This window comes from Lepidochelys kempii, chromosome 4, assembly GCF_965140265.1.
Source record: "Lepidochelys kempii isolate rLepKem1 chromosome 4, rLepKem1.hap2, whole genome shotgun sequence".
Lineage (NCBI taxonomy): Eukaryota > Metazoa > Chordata > Testudines > Cheloniidae > Lepidochelys > Lepidochelys kempii.
The window spans coordinates 26,929,070-26,948,092 of NC_133259.1; the positions used below are offsets into that span (position 1 = coordinate 26,929,070).

General features: G+C 42.8%; 1 protein-coding gene across 1 annotated transcript; it reads right to left on the reverse strand.

Moving 5' to 3' along the window:
• H2AZ1 (H2A.Z variant histone 1) lies at positions 1-3,043 on the reverse strand. The gene is made up of 5 exons (XM_073340790.1): positions 2,858-3,043; positions 2,324-2,401; positions 1,562-1,675; positions 585-714; positions 1-415 (listed from the first exon to the last, which is right to left on the reverse strand). The coding sequence occupies exons 1-5, from the start codon at positions 2,858-2,860 to the stop codon at positions 354-356; spliced, it is 387 nt and encodes a 128-aa protein (XP_073196891.1). The 5' UTR covers positions 2,861-3,043; the 3' UTR covers positions 1-353.
• Between the last annotated feature and the right edge of the window lie 15,980 nt (positions 3,044-19,023).

Genomic DNA, 19,023 nt, shown 5'->3' on the forward strand with positions numbered 1-19,023 from the left:
TAGTATCGATATAACATTTATTGAATACTTCCACTCAAGTGGATCAAGAGTCTGTACAAAACCAAACATTTCCTTTAACTTCTGCTTCACATTAAAATCAAACAGATCTAAAACAGTCAGCTCAATCAAAAACCCCTACAGATACAACAGCTTCTTTGAAGCCATGGTAACACTTAAATATGGTTAAGACTTCAATGCAGAAATTTGGTTTGTTAGAATGCTCAGTGAGCTTTAGCTTCTCAGAGTTATAAAAGGCAAAACTGTGTTTCACAGATACAGTCCACTGGAATCACCAACACTGGACAACTGTTTAGTAGTAAGAGTCCTGAGATAACAAGGAATACTGGTATCCTTTAGACAGTTTTCTGTTGTCCTTTCTTTCCAATAAGAGATTTGTGGATATGTGGTATTACACCTAAGATAAAAAACACAAGATTAAGGCAAGGTTGAAGTTGATTTTCCCTGTATCATTTGAAAGACAGTATTCTATTTGTGTATTATGATGTTTGTAAAAAGCAATCAGCAGCAAGAAACCTATTTGACTTTAAGTTTAGTTCGAATAGTATTGAGTTGCAGCTACATACCACCACCAGCAATTGTTGCTTTAATGAGAGAGTCCAATTCTTCATCTCCTCTTATTGCAAGCTGCAAGTGACGGGGAGTGATACGCTTCACTTTTAAGTCTTTGGATGCATTTCCTGCCAGCTCAAGAACCTGCAGACAAAAGCACTTTCAGTGCCTACCCATCATGCACAGATTACAATGGTTAATGACATTTCCGAAACAATATATGGCAGGCACCATAGGCTAGGCTACACAGAGTGTCATCAGGGCCTTGTGTAACTACATTCTGTAGCATGCACCATTAAGTTGGGTTTACTGATTGCCTTGTGAGATTCTCTTGTGGAAGGGACGAGAATGAAGAGTGAGCTTATAGTTGAAGATACTCATTCTGCAACAAAAATGCAGAGTTCTGTGGCATCTTGGGAAAAAATGGCAAGTCCCACAATTTCAGTCAGGGAGTCCATGCCCCTCCATGTGACATGACTGGGGTAGCTCACATCTTAAAGCCAATTTCAGGTCCACTGATGAGGCCTTGTCAACATTTTAAATGCTACAGCAACACAGCTACTGTGCTGTCACCGCAGCATTTCAAGTGTAGACATGATCTACACAAACAGGAGGGGTTCTCCCATCAGCATAGGTAATCCACCTCCTGGAGAAGCAGCAGCTAGATCAACAGACGACCTCTTTCACTGACCTAGCATTAAGCCAATCTATTCTGTGGTGTACATAACTACACTGCTCAGGGGTGTGGATTCTTCACACCCTTGAGCAATGTAGCTGTCTCAACCTAACTTTTTAGTAGAGACCAGGCCTCAGGGACATTAGTTTACATTTTTGCTAACTAAAGTGAATTTGTAAAACAAAAGATTGAAGCAGAGGTTCTAGAGCACAACTCTACAACAAATTCCATGATCACAGAATACAAGCAGCCCTGGTCATTATGCAGCTCCAGCAGTGTCAGCTGTCTTCCACATCTCCCCATCATCAACTTCACCTCAGCTGTCAGGTACTCCAGGATGGCAGCACTGTATACAGCAGCTGTGGCCCCCACACGTCCATGACTGGTAGTCCTAGATTTCAAATGTCGGTGGATGCGGCCAACAGGGAACTGCAAGAGATCATAATAGATAAGACTATGTTGCAGACATCACTGCAGTAAGAGTGCCTGTAAAGCTGCAATCCTTACACCTCATATGTATAACATCCAGGCAGGGAAAAAAAAAGACCAAGCTGATGTTGGATATATGGCACAAGTATGTCTGCATTCAAGATAACAGTTTGAGTGTGCTTCTAGCAGGATCTCCATCCCATCTGAGATTACACTGGCATGGCTATCCCATCATCCTCTGTATAATGAGGTCTGTGGCGCCTGTTGCTATTTATAGCATACTTTCAGTCCCCCCTCCCCAGCAAAACTTGCTGGAGGCCTGTCTCAGCCAAACCCAGTCATCTGAGGGGTAAGAGTCAGCCTCTCACAAAATAGAGATTAGATTACATAATTAGATTTAAACGAGGACACTAGAGGTTCTGCCCAGAAAGCATAAAAACTTGGCATTCTTGTCTCAAGATGAGGAAAAGGAGCTGAAGTTAATCATGTAATCACATGTGAGGAGCTGGGGCTTTTAAAATAAACCACCAGATATCACAAGATTTGCAATAAAAGGCACGTTCCCTTCTAACTCTGGAGGGCCCTCAAGCAAACCCCTCCCTCTTCGGGGCGGGTATGCTGTAAGCTGACAATTAGTCCAGTCCTCACCTGCAGACCGGCTCTCTGTGATCGGGACACTGCCTTCGTCTTGGTCTTTCCAGAGTCTTTCCCAGCTTTACCGCCAGCCTAACGCAAAGAGAGACTGTGAGCAGCAGCACACGCCACAAGCAGTGTGGAAGGCAGCCAGCGCCCTACGTGCGAGCGGAAGACGCGCCACGCGCCCACCCCGCGCATGCGCCTCCAACCGCTAGCCAGCGCCAATGCGCGCGCGAACCTTACTCCTCCACACTTGGCGACACGAACGGCTTTTCGAGCGCATGCGCCCCAACCACTCTCCCTCCCCACCCCCGGCGGCGGCACTAGTGCGCGTGCACCACCCTCTCCTCTCCCCCCCCGCCCCACGCGACAGGTTTAGCATTAACTAGCACCTCCCACTCGTACAACCGCTACCACCCACTCGTTAACCTCTTGTGCGTCTACCCCCACCCCCCCTGCGGCTCGTTCACCTCAGCTTCTACCATTGCCGCCCCAAGGCGACGCAGCCGCACGCCCTACCGAGGCCGGTTTCCGCGGCTCCCTTACCATTATGAGCTTTGTTGCAGGTCCACACGGGGTGGGGTAGGAGAGAGCGAGCGTCCCACACACACCGAGCGTGCCCAACTACACCACCACTCCTGCACCCGCCGCGATTCAAACTGCGCCCGCTCCCGCCTTCCGCGAGCGCTTTATAACCGCCCAACGTGCCCACATCCGGGAACCCGGATCCCACGACTAGCCAATCACCGCAGAGTGGAGAGGGGGCCGTAGCTGAGGCGCCAGGACCAATCATATGCCCGCGATGGAGAGGGGCTGGCAGTGTTGATTGACTGACAGGAGCGGGCAACCCGCTACTCCATTCCTCCATGGAGACTCCGCCCACACTTAAAGTGACGTCACCCTTCCAGGCTCTCGGGCGTGGTGGGTGCGCGGTTCATGTTGTTCCATCAACACCCGTTCCTGGGGGAAGCTGGGGCCTCTGGCCAGTGCCTGCCTCCAGCTATCTCCGCCCCCCCCCCCCCCACCACGGGCTTATCTCAGCGCGGGGGGGGGGGGGGCATGCTGGTGCAGCTAGCAGCGTTACCAAACTCTGGCGTCCAGAAAGCATGAGTCACCCCCCCCCTCCATCCCACGCTTGGTGCTGGCTTTAAAAATCAGAGACTAACCAATTTATTTGAGCATCAGCTTTCGTGAGCTACAGCTCACTTCATCGGATGCATATCACAAAAGCTGATGCTCAAATAAATTGGTTAGTCTCTAAGGTGCCACAAGTCCTCCTTTTCTTTTTGAGAATACAGACTAACACGGCTGTTACTCTGAAACCTTTAAAAATTAGGAGCATTAAACGCTTAGTGGGGGCCGGGGGAAGGGTGCGTGTTATTTTCCTTGGGGCTTGAGCCTGGTGAGTGCTCACAGGTCACGTTTTAGGTTTCTGCCCTTGAACAGGGCAGCTAGAAACAGCTTTTAAGACATAAAAGACAATGAGAGTCTCATGTAATCACATAATTCCAAGGGCCAGGACTTTAAAGATGATACCAGCTATTGCAAGAGTTGGCCATGATACATTTCTTCACTGCCACAACAGGGTTTGTTGCAGGGACTGCCCAGCTGCTGCCTGCTTACCCCAGACTCAGGCCTGAGGCTGGATTTCTTTAAGACATTCCCATTTCTTCCAAAGAGTCTCAGGACAGTTACCCGTTGTAGCCACAGGGTACCCTGGCCATAAGGGCTCCAGTCATGTATTGAGGGGCAAGGACAGTGTTTCCAATTGAGTTAACATTAATAAGGGTTCTCACTGCTCACGCTTCTCAAGCTCAAACCTTTGACTGTTTATTGCAGCCTCTGTGTAGGTCTACACAAGAAGTCCCCCAAACTTTCAGTGAAAATTATTTGGCAAACTCAGCTAAAACCTCTTGTAGACATTTTACCAGGAGCGAGAAAAAAAGCTTTCCTAGACAGATTTTTCCATAACTCCATTAGGCATTTTGCCATCTTCTTTGAATGACCTGGTATGAACCACTGACAGGATAGGAGACCAAAGACATTACTGTTTGATCTGGTATGGCAATTCCTATGTACCTAAGTCAGCTGTCAAAATTGGAACATGTAGTGGCAGGATATTCTCCGTGAAGCACCCTTGATTTATGAATTCATTTCCCATCCTACTAGATAGCTGTGCTGAGAAACTGAAATCCTCAGACAGGATTATTTACCTCAGAGTTTGATTTTGTTCAGAATTAAAACAAGAGCTTAAATTTTGAAGTTCTCCATAAAAAAGGAAAAACCATGGAGCCCCTGTCTCAGAGGTAGTTACCATGGCTGGCTATCCTGGATACTCAGGCTGTCACGGGGCCATGAGCTTGGGAGCCAGCACTCCCAGGGTCCTCATCAGTCCACCAGGCAGAAAACCTGGCAGGATTCCATTAGAACCCGGCCTGCTTTTCATCTAACCTTCATCAAAATTGTACCATCTCTGCAGAATGTTTAACATTTTGACAAATCAGTATTCTGATGGGAAAGTCAACCAGTTCTATTTATCAGTGCAAGATAAGGTCATTTTCAGACTTTAGCCTGGGAGAGGAGAATACTGGAATTTGCTGAAGTAATGTTCTGGGGGGAAGGCAGGGGTCACTAACTTTGGTCAAAGGGGGTAGTATATTTTTTTGTACATACACCCCAAAGAATTAGTGATGGGTGCGTTTTTATAAGTTACAATACCAGAGCTTCTTATTTTTGTAAGAAATTACTCTACATGGATCCTGAACGTACTTTGCTTAGTGAAAGTAGCAATTATCTGACAATTACAGCACTTTATAATACATTCTATTTTAGAGGGAGAAGACTGTGATGGTTGTGCTAAGCATCTCTGGTGACAAGGAGGCACATTTTTTTAAAAGGTATTTGGATGTCTAAAGAGGAGCACTCAATTTCCAGTGAAGTCAATGGGCATTGAGCACCCAGGTACTTTTGATAATCCCTCCAGGCCCGTCTGCCTCTTTAGATACCTAGGGTTAGAGCCACAGATAAACTTTTATGTATACCCTGCCATACAGTGGAATTCTCCGCCACTAGTGAGGCATCCAGTGCATGGGAAGAGTTAAGTACCTATGAATGGGATTCACAAAAAAACCGGTAATCTGAACAGGAGTTGCTTAAACTCTCCAGTAGGATAGGTCAAGGGGCAGGGCCTAAATTCTTCAAATGAGTTAAATGCCTGTCTTGGCTCAGGATTTACAGCCACGAATCCTCTTCTGGAGTGAGGCGCCTAAGGCAGGTCAGCCCTTTCTTGTGTCAACATTCACGTCCATTAGAGCCAATAACTCGGTGGTTAGGGTACTTACCTGGGATGATCGAGACCTGTTTTCAAATCCCTGATCTGCCTTATTTGGAGCAGAGACTTGAACTTCGTCTCCTATATAATGGATGGGTGCCCTAATCACTGAGCTATTGGGCAAAGTCCAAGTATGAAAATGACTTTGTAGCCAACCTGGTGGTTGGAGCACTCACCTGTAGGTGAGACACCCAACATCCAGTCTTCTTGCTCCAGTGATTTGTTTTTAAAGGTTGTCTATCCACATTGGACAGCTTTAATGGGAGAGACTGAGGGAGCCCCTTATCAGAATACCCCATTGTCCAGCAGTTAGCCCAGGTCAAATCCCTTCTTACCCTGCAGGGAGTGTGTGGGGGGCCTTGAACTGCAGGTCTTCCACATCCTAGATGGGAAACCTAGTTACTGGACTAAAAGTTATGAGGGAGGTCATGCCCCTCACAGGCCTCTTGCTAGAGCACCAAAAGAAGGTTTGCAGCAGAGAATCCCACAGGGAGAAGGCAGCACCTCCCTGCAGCCTGGGTTTTAGCATCTAGTTCTAAGAGAGGGGTAGGGCTTAGCACACCCTCCCTCTCAACTTGGCATCTCCCATGGCTATTGTAGCAGCGGAGCTGCCTAGAATGCTTGCTCTTCTCCCCATCCATCCCACAGGGAGCCTAGGCACCTAACTCAGGCTTTGTGAATGCCAGTGATTGTCTGATTGCCTAGAAGTTAAGTGTTGTGAAGCTGAATATCACTATGCCAAAGTTTCTTTGTAAATCTAGTCCATAGTGCAATGAGCCTGGCTGATGAGGTTCCAAAATATGGATAGAAAAGGTCACACTGACACTGCAAGAATAATCCATGCTTAAGTAAACTATTTAACTGTTTAGTAATCAGTTCCTTCCCCACTCATTGCATATAGATGGGCTATGTTATAGCAGGAGCCCCACAATTGTAATTTCACTATAGGCAGAACCAAAAAACAAAAATGTAAGATGTAGCTGCCATGTTGCAGAAGTGTGTGTCAAAGTAGACTGCATCAGCACATCTGAGCCCCACCTCAGTGAGGTGCGTGTTTCAAATCCCAGTTGCAATGAGTTACTTGCAAGTTTGTTGGTTTTTTTAGAAGGGGAAAAAACAAAAACCAAGTGCAGATCTTCATGCAACATTGATGTTGTACAGTTAGGTACTTAAAACCTAACTTGCATTCCCGACAACTCAAACTTGAATCCTGCCTTTTTATATTATAATGTTAGTTTTAATGGGATCCACATCCTATTTCTCAGATACAATAAATTTCGAACACAACTTTGCATTTACATAGACTGATCTCTAGATGAAAAGCTGACAGTCTGGACAGACAGAACACACTTGCGAGATAGGCAATTGTGACGTTACTGACGTAATCTATGACCGTATAAATCATTGTTGCAACCACTGTTGTATATTTGCAGCAAATATTGTACAAAGGTTGTCGTGTAAGGTGTCTATGGAAAGGGTATGATTTGCTGATTATGATTATGCTGTCTGTATGTGTGCACCATTTTTGTAGTTAAAGTTATGAATACTGGCTATGTACTTGTATCTCAATGTGTTTTGATTCTAAGAAGCCTTAGTAAAGCATTTAGTCAGCTTCTTAAGAAAGGAATTTGCAGATTAAGTGCACAGTCAAGAAACAGTTAACAGACAATGGACCTTGGGAGACTCCAATCCACATAAGAAGTCTTTCTGGGAACATTCAAGATAGCATGTGAGCAATGACTGCCGCCTGTAAAGAACTGAGTCATGCATGGACATGTGACTTGCACATGTGACTCCAAACGCCATTTTGCTGTAATTTTCCACAGTATGAACAAAGAGGTGTCCTTACACCTGGAAGAAGCTATAAAAGGCAACTGCCTCACATTCATATTGTCTTCAATCCTGCTTCTTGCCTCTGGAAGAACTTTGCTACAAACTGAAGCTCTGAACAAAGGACTGAATGATCCATCCCAGCTGTGGACGTACTCCAGATACTTGATTTGAACCTGCAGTTTATTCTATCACTGCTACAAGCCTGAACCAAGAACTTTGCCATTACTGTATATAATTAATTCCATTTAACCAATCCTAGCTCTCATCTATATTTCTCTCTTTTATGAATAAACCTTTAGATTCTAAAGGATTGGTAACAGCGTGATTTGTGGGTAAGATCTGATTGGAATATTGACCCGGGTCTGGGGCTTGGTGCTTTGGGATCGGGAGAACTTTTTTTCTTGTACTGGGGTATTGGTTTTCATAACCATTCGTCCCCATAACGAGTGGCACTGGTGGGGATACTGGGAAACTGGAGTGTCTAAGGGAGCTACTTGTGTGGCTTATGGTTAGCCAGTGGGGTAAAACCAAAGTCTTCTCTATTTGGCTGGTTTGGTTTGCCATGGTGTGCAAAGGAACCCCAGCCTTGGGCTGTAACCGCCCAGCTTTAAGCAATTTGTCCTGAATTGGTACTCTCAGTTGGGTCCCACCAGAACCAGTATTGTTACAGCAAGTATCGTCATTTTAAACAAGTAAAGTGACAAATACATTTATGGCCTGATTTTCAAGAGGAACACTAAACACCCTTGTCTAAGGGCTTGTCTACACATGGAGATATTCAGGAACTGGTTAAACTAAATGTGAACAAGGCATTCTTGTTCCCAAATAAGAGTGAACAACTACAGGGCTGGTCCTGAATAGTTATTTGCCTTAAAAAACAAAACAAAACACAATCTGTGTGAGAGCTTATGAATAGAATTTAAGTGTGACTCAGACTCATCTGCTTTAATAAATGTAAGTCCTTCCTTCTACAAAGGGGAGTAGATGTATTTAATAAATTTGTATTGCATTAGTGCCTAGAGCCCCAATCAAACTTAGTGCCACCATCATGCTCGGAAAGGCAGAAACCCATAGGGAAACATGTCTAGGAGATGCTGAGAAAGGAATACCAGGCTTTTGTGGTGCTGATTTTCTTCAACTTTAGAGTTAAGATATAGTACAAAAAGTTAGGATACATTGAAAAAGGAACTAGCAATATCCTAAAGGTAAAGGCCAAACTACTTAGATAAACAAAGAATAAGAGACCAGTTTGTAAACAAAAATGTTGCACAAGAACAAAAGAAGTCCAAACACTATATATTGTATGACATAAGATTACCTTACCACATCCATGTTCTTACAGGCATGCACTCCTAAAACCTCTCTCATTACACAATACTAGAACAATTGGCTTGACTCCCTTTTTATAATGAGTCTACACTGCCTCTTGGGAGTAGAGTTATTCAGCTGTTTCAAGGGGATGGCTGAATGATGGGTGTTGATTGGTCACATAATAATTCGAAGAGATCCCTTTAAGGAGGCAAAATGTCCCTTAAAAATTAAAGGTTCATGGGGAAAGAGGTAAAGTACTGAATGCTGAGTCTAAGGCAATGGTTCTCAAACTGGGGTTTGTGATATGTTACAGGGGGGGTCTCAGGAAAAAATTCCCTAATGGCAGCCAGAGCTCTCCCTTGGGACTCCGGGCAGCAAGGGGCCAGCAGCCCGGAGCCCGCAGCCCGGAGCCCCTGGACTTCCAAGGGCTAAGCAGATCAAAGCAAGCATATCTATCACAGTGAGGAGATTTAAACTTCAAGACTTCTTATAAGAAATGGAAAGGGAGGTAGATAATTTTTGCTGTTTTAAAAATTAAATAGGCAGCTAGTATTGTTTTTAAAATGATTATGGAGAACAGGTTTAAGCTTTGTTGTAACGTGTGTTGTTTGCCTGGACTGCTCAAGACCTGAATGCTTGTGTAGGAGGAACTCTTTGAGTTGGCTTCTTAAATACCTTCATGCTGTTTCACATCTGTTACTCCTTAATGAAACCTAGGAGCCTTGTCTTATAACAGGCTTATTCAAAGTGATACAAGCTATGAAAGTGAGATCTTGGAAGAGCGTTGCCGTTTTCATGATGTAATAAAATACTGTAATGATAATAAAAAGTGTGTAATAAGCATGTCATAAAAACAAATTTTATATTTCCAAGATCACTGCTTTTATAATTTATACTCAGGTAAAGGAGAAAATCCATGGAAATATTCATTTTTAGGAGGGAGTTCGTGAGACTTGACATTTTAGTGAAAGGGGTTCACAGGTTGTTAAAGTTTGGTAACCACTGGTCTAGGGGCTTTTCTATATGAAAACAAATTGTGACAAGATGGGGTTTAAATCTAGTCTGTAATGCACTGTGGCTGCGTGGACTCTGCTGCTGCACACAGAAGTTTTTTTACTGTGCTTTAACTTATTTCTGTTTCAAAGCGGGTGGATTAAAGCACATTAGGAAACTTTTAGTGCATGGCAGGAAGGTCCAAACAGACATTTAGTGCACACCAGGCTAGTGCAAGGCAGATTTACACCCCACCTTGCCGTGAACTAAGTGTTTGTACAGACAAGCTCTAAGAGATGCTAGCAGCTGTAAAGAAAAGGGATTAGAGCTGATAACTGGGGTTGTGTAATGGTACTGATACCTATTAAAGACAATGGGGCAACCTGTCTATAGGCATCTGTGTCCAGGCTGTGAAGCCTGCTTGCTTTTATTATGGACAGGGCTGGTAGCATTGTCTATTATTAAGGTTGCCTGACGCTTCCCACTATGAGACCCTGTTTCCATATTAGCTAAGCTGCTTTGTGCATTAACATGTCTTCTTGTCCTTAGCACAATATTATTATTTATATCTTTGTAGCACCTAGAAACCCCAACTGAGAAGAGGGCCAGCTGCATTTTACTGGGTGTTATACAAACTCCGAGTGAGAGACAGGCCCCGTCCCAAAATCTTACAGTGTAAATAGACAAGGGTAAGAGAAATAATTGTTATGTCCACTTTATGGCTGGGGAACTGAGGCACAGAGAAATTGATTGATTGACAGACATGGCTAATGTTTCAGAGGAAGGCTGAACACAGATCTCCTCACTGCTAGTGCAGAGCCTCAACCAGAAGAATATTTTTCCCCTCTAAGGAGGAACTCACGTTATCTTGTTTCTGTACGTTTCTGACCTACACTCGTATCTTTTCTGAAGATGTATGGTTTCTAGCCATCAGACATATTGTGTTCATGCTACAGTAAGTCCCTTTATTAAGGAAGCATTATTTCCTTCTTTATTATTTAATTTGTATCTTCTGTTTGCATATCCCATAGGCCCATATCTTCAAAGGTACTGAGGTTTCTAACTCTCACTGCTTTCAATACTTTTGACGTACTTTTGGCCTAGGCCCCTGTACATCGTAAGATCAACCAGGCAGGGAGTAGGGAGAAATCTGGTCTCATCCTCCTCTCACTGAAAACAGATAAAACATGTTGGTCTTGTAGTACAGAGAGAACCAAACTGCATTTTAACTTCTGTTCCTGATTTGTGCTTCTACCTTGCAAAGTTCAAAGCCGTAGCATGGTTTGATCTTGCCTGCACTGCCAGACTGAAGCATATTTTAAACTTGTTGAGGGACTATGCTGTTGTAACAGTTCCCCTGACATGGTTGAAATTGCAGTATAGACAGAACCTTTGTCAAATGATAGGGCTTTGCATTAGTTAACATTCCCTGCTGACTCATACAGCTGAGTTCAGGAAGATCATATGTCCTCTGCTGGCACTCTTGTATCATGTGTGATGGTTCATGGAAAATATAGTTGATTTTAACCGATATATTTATTAGCTTGGCATCAACAGTTCTTTAAGAATCTGCAGTAAATCTTGACTATGGCAGTTTGCTGCATGTTATTTGTCAGAGAGGCACAAACTCTCCTTTTGGCTATAGTCACATGTTGATTGTATTTCCTTATAGGTCCTATTAATAGTGTCATAAAGACTGGTCGGCATAGATTTTTATTTTCTCCTTGCTCAGTGCAGTTGAGGAAAGAAACTACTAGCATAGGAGAGGATTGTAAGTGGAGGATTTGATCCATAAAACTAAATGGGAGCTGTATTTGCTACAGAGTCTATCAAATCGTAAGTCTTCCTTGCAATTCTGCCCTCATCAGGCACAGAGGCTCTTCCTCCCCACTCTCCTTCCCTTAGTGAATGCCTCAATTTCTCCCTTAATATTTACCCATGGCTTTATTCTTGGGACCCAGTTATTAATTGTGCTTGAGTTCCAAAGCAGTAGGGAGAATCAAATCTGGTTTCTCAGAGACATTCTTGAGCCTCTCAGAGCACTCGACCTGAACAACAGGGATCCTGTCTTAATTACCCCTATTTACAATGGTACAATCTATTTTTAGTATATTGGCTAAATCCACAGTGAGGCAAAAATTGAATACGATTTTGTCAGAGAGAACTTGTGAACAGTTCAGGTGAGAAAACAGATAGACAAATTGTTATGGTGTAAGGTATTCATGGCTGCCATTAAGTGTGTCTTTGATCTATAGATCAGTCACATACTTGGTTAAAGCTGATGTGTGCACTAACCACCCTTCATTCAGGCTAAATAGAAGGAGCAATTAAATGCTCCTATGTGTAGTGATAGGTAGTTGACAGTGTAGGAAGCCATCATCCACAGCACTGAGCTGTATGGCTAGGCCAGTCACAAGCTAAGCCATGTGGGTTTAAGGGTTTCTCTGAGGACTGACAGCAAATGCAGAGGCCGTGGAGAGGATTGACTGTGCATGAGACAGGCAGAAAGCAACCAGATAGCCAAAAGCAAGTGAGAGAGGAAATGGTAGGTGAGACCTTGGGGCCAACTGGAGAGACAGAGCTTCTTATAGATACAGTAGTCTATGGAAATGCTGGATTTCTGAAGAAGGAAACCGTCTCCTGCTGTTTGTTCCTTCTGTGTTCAGGGAAATAGGGTTTTGTGTACATTCTTTGTAAATAAACAGGACTGCACCAAAGAAATACCTGACTCATACTCTCAGATTTTCCTCCTACCAAAGACAAGGCCCCAAATCTTGGCGAAATACTTGAGTGAAACACAGGCAATACCCTCTTCTGCAGAAATTTCATCAGTGCTTATGGGCTACGCAAATTCAGGCCTGGTGCTGTGCAGGCATGGTCTGTACTTGAACTAACCAAATTGTTATAGTTGGATTTTATAGTGGCTTTCAGTTTACTCTGAATGCATTTTATTTTGTTTTTATGACCTCACTAATTTGGTATAGTAGAGATTGAAAACACAAGGGTCAATTCTTTCACTAGTCAATTACAATAATCTGCCTTCAATCGATCTATTTACCACACAATTAATTTGAGATAAAGGCAAGCAAAGATTAAACAAAAGAAAGAAATTAAGAACAGATCAATGAGTTCCATCTCTGGTTTTCAGTCAAGCTCCTTCGTTCTCCCGGTCTTTCCCTCCAGCTCGCCCAGCTGTTGATAGCTGGCAGATTCCTATTAATTCCTCAGGTTCACAGGCATCCATTCCTCCTTCAGCAACAATGCCAGGCAGCTGTAGAGACAATTGGGAAATACCTCTCGTTCGTAAGTCAGTCCAGAAATATTTAAGTATTGTCTTTCAGTTTAAGTTGAATAAATTCTCCAACTCTAGTTCTTTTATTCAGAGGTAAAAAGGAGAAAAAAAAATAGAGACTGTAGGACGATAGGCCCTTTCTGTGGGGAAAAAATGGGAGTGGACAGAAAGAGGGAAATTCCACCTGACTGTACTTGACTCTTCGCCAAACTGCTCCTTCATGGAAAGAGGGAATGGGTTCCATCACGGCACATTGTGGGGATGGAAGGGTGAAGGTCATGAGAATCCAGGAGGGATTTTCTCTTCCATTAGTACCTCCTGCTTGTTTTATTGCAGAAAGGAGAGGATCCAGGTTCTAGTGATGAAGAGGCTGCTGAAGAGTTGTTTGAATATGTAAATCTCTTACACCTGCCGTTTGTTTCTAGTGCCAATATCCTGAGTTACTAAATACCTGTTTTTCCCTTCCACCTAGGGTGACATTTACAAAATCAAGATCACAGCTGGACTAAGAAAAGTGTAGAACTGGTACCAACATAAATTACACATCAGATATTAAAACATTAAATAAATATTATGTACACTTAATTTAGCCACCTAGAACAAAGGACTACAAACACCCAGGCATGTTCTATATAGCAATGAGAATATTTATTTCACGAACATAGGCTAAGCATCAGAATTAGTGTATATCTCTACAAGTGGCTGTAATAATAACATTCAGATTATCTAGGAGATGGGATACAATTTTGTTGTTAAATCCTTAAAATAGCGTAATCAGTTTCAAATACTAGTATCAACATCTTTATGCCCTTTTAGAGGCAAGAACCAATTTTGTCAAAAAGTGTGGGAGAAGCTCCTGAAATTCCACTGTACTTTAAATGAACAAAATGCATTGGCCACTTGGTGGCAGCATAATTTAAGAAATGAAAATGGGTACCTGAAATGTAAAATATGCAACCCTTATTTCTGTAGGAGTTTTAGGCTGTCTTCACTGCCAAAAAGTGTTTTTTGTTTTGTTTTTTCATTTACAGTGAGGTAACTAACTCTTCATAGAATCATAGAATATCAGGGTTGGAAGGGACCCCTGAAGGTCATCTAGTCCAACCCCCTGCTCGAAGCAGGACCAATTCCCAGTTAAATCATCCCAGCCAGGGCTTTGTCAAGTCTGACCTTAAAAATCTCTAAGGAAGGAGATTCTACCACCTCCCTAGGCAACGCATTCCAGTGTTTCACCACCCTCCTAGTGAAAAAGTTTTTCCTAATATCCAACCTAAACCTCCCCCACTGCAACTCTTGATAGTTATTGCACTGTAAAATCCTAGTGGAGACAAGGTGCCTGTAGTTTTCATTACCAAGTAGCCAGGCAAAGTCAGTATTATACCCCTGCCCATGGTTGGCCTCACCTAGTTTACCTCACACTAAAACTACAGTGCCTTATCTCTGCTAGGATTTTACAGCAGGATAGCTAATATGTTTTAGTTATTCCACAGTAAAACACAACTTCTGTTAGAAATGAAGAGAGAGCCTTACCACTATTGCAAGTCCCCCGATGGTGTTAAGAATGTTATGCGTCTCTTTATCCATTATATAAAAACAGTTAGTTCTTGAAGAATTGGTCATGGATTTTGGCCTCTGACTTCCAACTCCCTCACTAATAAAAAAATTCTACCCCTTAGCCTGCTATTTTTTCATATGCCCTATAGCTCTCTCTGACTTTTCTCATCTGCAGGTACTACCTGTGTGACATACTGGATCCTCGGGATAGGGCCAGTGTCTTTATATGGTTTTGTATTGCACTCAGCACAACAGGTTGCTAAGCCTGATTAGGGCCTCTAGACCCTATGCAGTATGAATATTAAATAATAATGATACTAAACATTTTTATTTGGATATTGCAGTGTCATCCACTGTGAATCATTTAATATGTTCTTGCACAATAAGCAGTGGAGAAAACCCAGTTGTGTTGCTGTATTGTATTTAAGCTTTTTTTTTTCTTTATCAAGTTTGCCAGATACCAAGGCTTACTTGTTCTGATTGACAGGATTGCACAATCAGGGAGAATTCTGAGGGAAGCTGGGGACCTTTGGCACTGAGATGGTTAAATGCACACCGTTCAGTCTGTTTTTCTTTGTATCACTGGTGAGGGATATTAATCCATTTTCCTTATCACAGTGAGGCAGCTGGGTGATCTGTACTAGGAGAGAGAACAATAGAGTATAACCAGAAATAGGGGAGAGTTGGGATTGGGTATGGATTGAGGATGGGAGCAGATCATGCTCAATTAAAGCAAGATTGTTCAAAGCAGGTTTGAGAGAGAGACGTGGAGGAACATGAAATCCACGGTACAACGGAAACAGAAAGGAAGGACCCAGGCAGGTGGTGCTGAGACGGGGGGGATGATCCTTTCCCAGAGGAGTAAGATACCAACTCATTCGGAGTGGAATAAATGGGAGGTGAGTGTGCAGCCCCAGAACGTGGGATGGGTGGTAGGATTGTCATCACCTGGGAATCAGATGATGTACTATGTTCCAGTCAGATAAATTCTCAACAGATTTGAGTCTATGCAAATGCTATTGAAACGGCAGTTTACAAAATGCCCCCATTTGTTTCTGTTATATTGTACTGTATCTGGATTTGTATCAGCAAACTCTCTTCATTGCTGTTGTGCATGAACAGTAAAATCCCTTATTGTCAGATCTGATATGGGGTCAAATCCCGCAATAAGCGGAGCACCCTGAGAGGTGGGAAGTGAGGGTACTGTGGATATCACATGAGGCACTTAGCGCCTCCTAGATCAGGACCTTACAGAGCTTCTAATGCAATCTGTTTATCAAATTTGAATCCTATCTTTTTTTTCCAAGTACATTCTTTCTCAGCATTATGACATCACAGATACTGGATTGTGACATCTCCGAAGTCATCTATAAAGTGCCCTAGGCCACTTCTGTTTGTGTAAACAGTGTACTGGAGCTCTCAGTGATAGTTAAGACAATACAAATGAAGTAGCGAAGAAGTTTGCTAACATACAACAGTCTTCTTTAAGAATTTACTGGAGCATGGCAAAGGCTGTTTATGAACCCTTTGAACTTTGGCTCTTGGCTCTGGGTGCAACTTATGTGAAATAACCTTATGCTACGACAGAGTTGATGATGCAGAGAGATGGCCGAAGCACTGCTGCAATGACTGAAAAAGTTCTGTAGAAGTGGCCTGGTATGAGAGTCAGAGACAAGTAGTCCAGACGGCAGAGTTTAAGGAAAGACCAACCACTTCCCTCACTCAAATAGCAAATTAAGGCAGTACCCTTGGAGAACTAGATTCCAGGTTTCAAGTTAGGAGGGAGCCTCTAAATTGGGGACCACAGCCTGGACTTTTAATGTATGCTACCCTAATGTGGGAGCAGCTGCTGCCATAGTATCATATTGCATTGGAATGAATTGGAGACAATTTTTTATTTCAGAAGGTGGAGAAAGCTACTACGGGAGAGGCTGTTCTAGATTTGATTTTGACAAATAGGGAGGAACTGGTTGAGAATTTGAAAGTGGAAAGCAGCTTGGCTGAAAGTGACCATGAAATGATAGAGTTCATGATTCTAAGGAATGGTAAGAGAACAGCAAAATAAGGACAATGGATTTCAAGAAGGCAGACTTTAGCAAACTCAGAGAGTTAGTAGGTAAGATCCAATGGGAAGCAAGTCTCAGGGGAAAAACAACTGAAGACAGTTGGCAGTTTTTCCAAAGAGCCATTATTAAGGGCACAAGAGCAAACTATCCCACTGCGTAGGAAAGATAGGAACTATGGCAAGAGACTATGCTGGCTTAACCAGGAGCTCTTTAACGATCTAAAAGATCAAAAAAGAGACCTACAAAAAGAGGCAACTAGGTCAAATTACAAAGGATGAATATAAACAATTAACACAAGTATGTAAGGACAAAATTAGAAAGGCCAAGGCACAAAACAAGATCAAACTAGCTCAAGACATAAAAGGTAACAAGAAAACATTCTACGAGTATATTAGGAGCAAGAAGAAGACCAAGGACAGAGTAGGCCCATTAATGTGTGTGTGTGGGGAGGGGCGGAGGAGGGAAATAATAACAAAGTGTGGAAATGGCAGAGGTGCTTAATGACTTCTTTGTTCTGGTTTTCACCAAGAAGGTTGGTGGTGACTGGACGTCTAACATGGTGAATGCCAGTGAAAATGAGGTAGGATCAAAGGCTAAAATAGGAAAAGAACAAGTTAAAAATTACTTAGACAAATTAGATGTCTTAAAGTCACCAGGGCTTGATGAAATGCATCCTAGAATACTCAAGGAGCTGACTGAGGCGATATCTGAGCCATTAGCAATTATCTTTGAAAAGTTATGGAAGATGGGAGAGATTCCAGAAGACTGGAAAAGGGCAGATATAGTGCCAATCTATAAAAAGGGACAACCCGGGGAATTACAGACCAGTCAGCTTAACTTCTGTACCTGGAAAGATAATGGAGCAAATAATTAAGCAATCAGTTTGCAAAAATCTAGAAGATAATAAAGGTGATAAGTAACAGTCAGCATGGATTTGTCAAGAACAAATCATGCCAAACCAACCTGATAGCTTTCTTTGACAGGGTACGTGGGAAGTGGTAGATGTGGAATATCTTGACTTTAGTAAAGCTTTTGACGCTGTCTCGCATGACCTCATAAACAAATGAAGGAAATGCAACCTAGATGAAGCTACTATAAGGTGCAAAACTGGTTGGAAAACCATTCCCCGAGAGTACTTATCAGTGGTTCACAGTCATGCTGGAAGGGCATAAAAAGTGGGGTCCCACAGGGATCGGTTCTGAGTCCGGTTCTGTTCAGTATCTTCATCAATGATTTAGATAATGGCCTAGAGAGTACACTTATAATGTTTGCACATGATACCCAGCTGGGAGGGGTTGCAAATGTTTGGAGGATAGGGTTAAAATTCAAAATGATCTAGACAAATTGGAGAAATGGTCTGCAATAAAGAGGATGAGATTCAATAAGGACAAATGCAAAATATTCCAATTAGGAAGGAATAATCAGTTACAAACATACAAAATGGGAAATGACTGCCTAGGAAGAAGTACTACGGAAAGGGATCCGGGGGTCATAGTGGACCACAAGCTAAATATGAGTCAACAGTGTAACACAGTTGGGGGCGGGGGGAGCCAACATGATTCTTGGTTGTATTAGCAGGAGTGTTGTAAGCAAGACATGAGAAGTAATTCTTCCACTCTACTCCGCGCTGATTAGGCCTCAACTAGAGTATTGTGTCCTGTTCTGGGCGCCACATTTCAGGAAAGATGTGGAGAAAGTCCAGAGAAGAGCAACAAAAATGATTAAAGGTCTAGAAAACTTGACCTCTGAGGAAAGAGTGAAAAAATTGGGTTTGTTTAGTCTGGAAAAGAGAAGACTGAGAGGGGACATAACAGTTTTAAAGTACATAAAAGGTTGTACAAGGAGGAGGGAGAAGACTTGTTCTTCTTAACCTCTAAGGATAGGACCAGAAGCAATGGGCTTAAATTGCAGCAAGGGAGGTTTAGGTTGGACGTTAGGAAAAAACTTCCTAACTGTCAGGGTGGTTAAACACTGGAATAAATTGCCTTGGGAGGTTGTGGAATCTCCGTCATTGGAGATTTTTTAAGAGCAGATTAGACAAACACCTGTCAGGGATGGTCTAGATAATACTTAATCCTGTCATGAGAGCAGGGAACTGGACTACATGACCTTTCAAGGTCCCTTCCAGTCCTATGTTTCTATGATTGTGGTTCTTTCTGTTTCAGTGCTGAACAAACTAGTTGGTGCTGAGTTTCCTCTCAATTTAATAGTTGTGTTTTGCTAAAAAAAAAAAAAAATTGTTTAGTTGCACATAACACAGCTGTAGCCAATTTCTGCTCACAGTGCTACATGGCTCTGAATCAGGAGTAAACCCTCAATGGAGTTGCTGTGA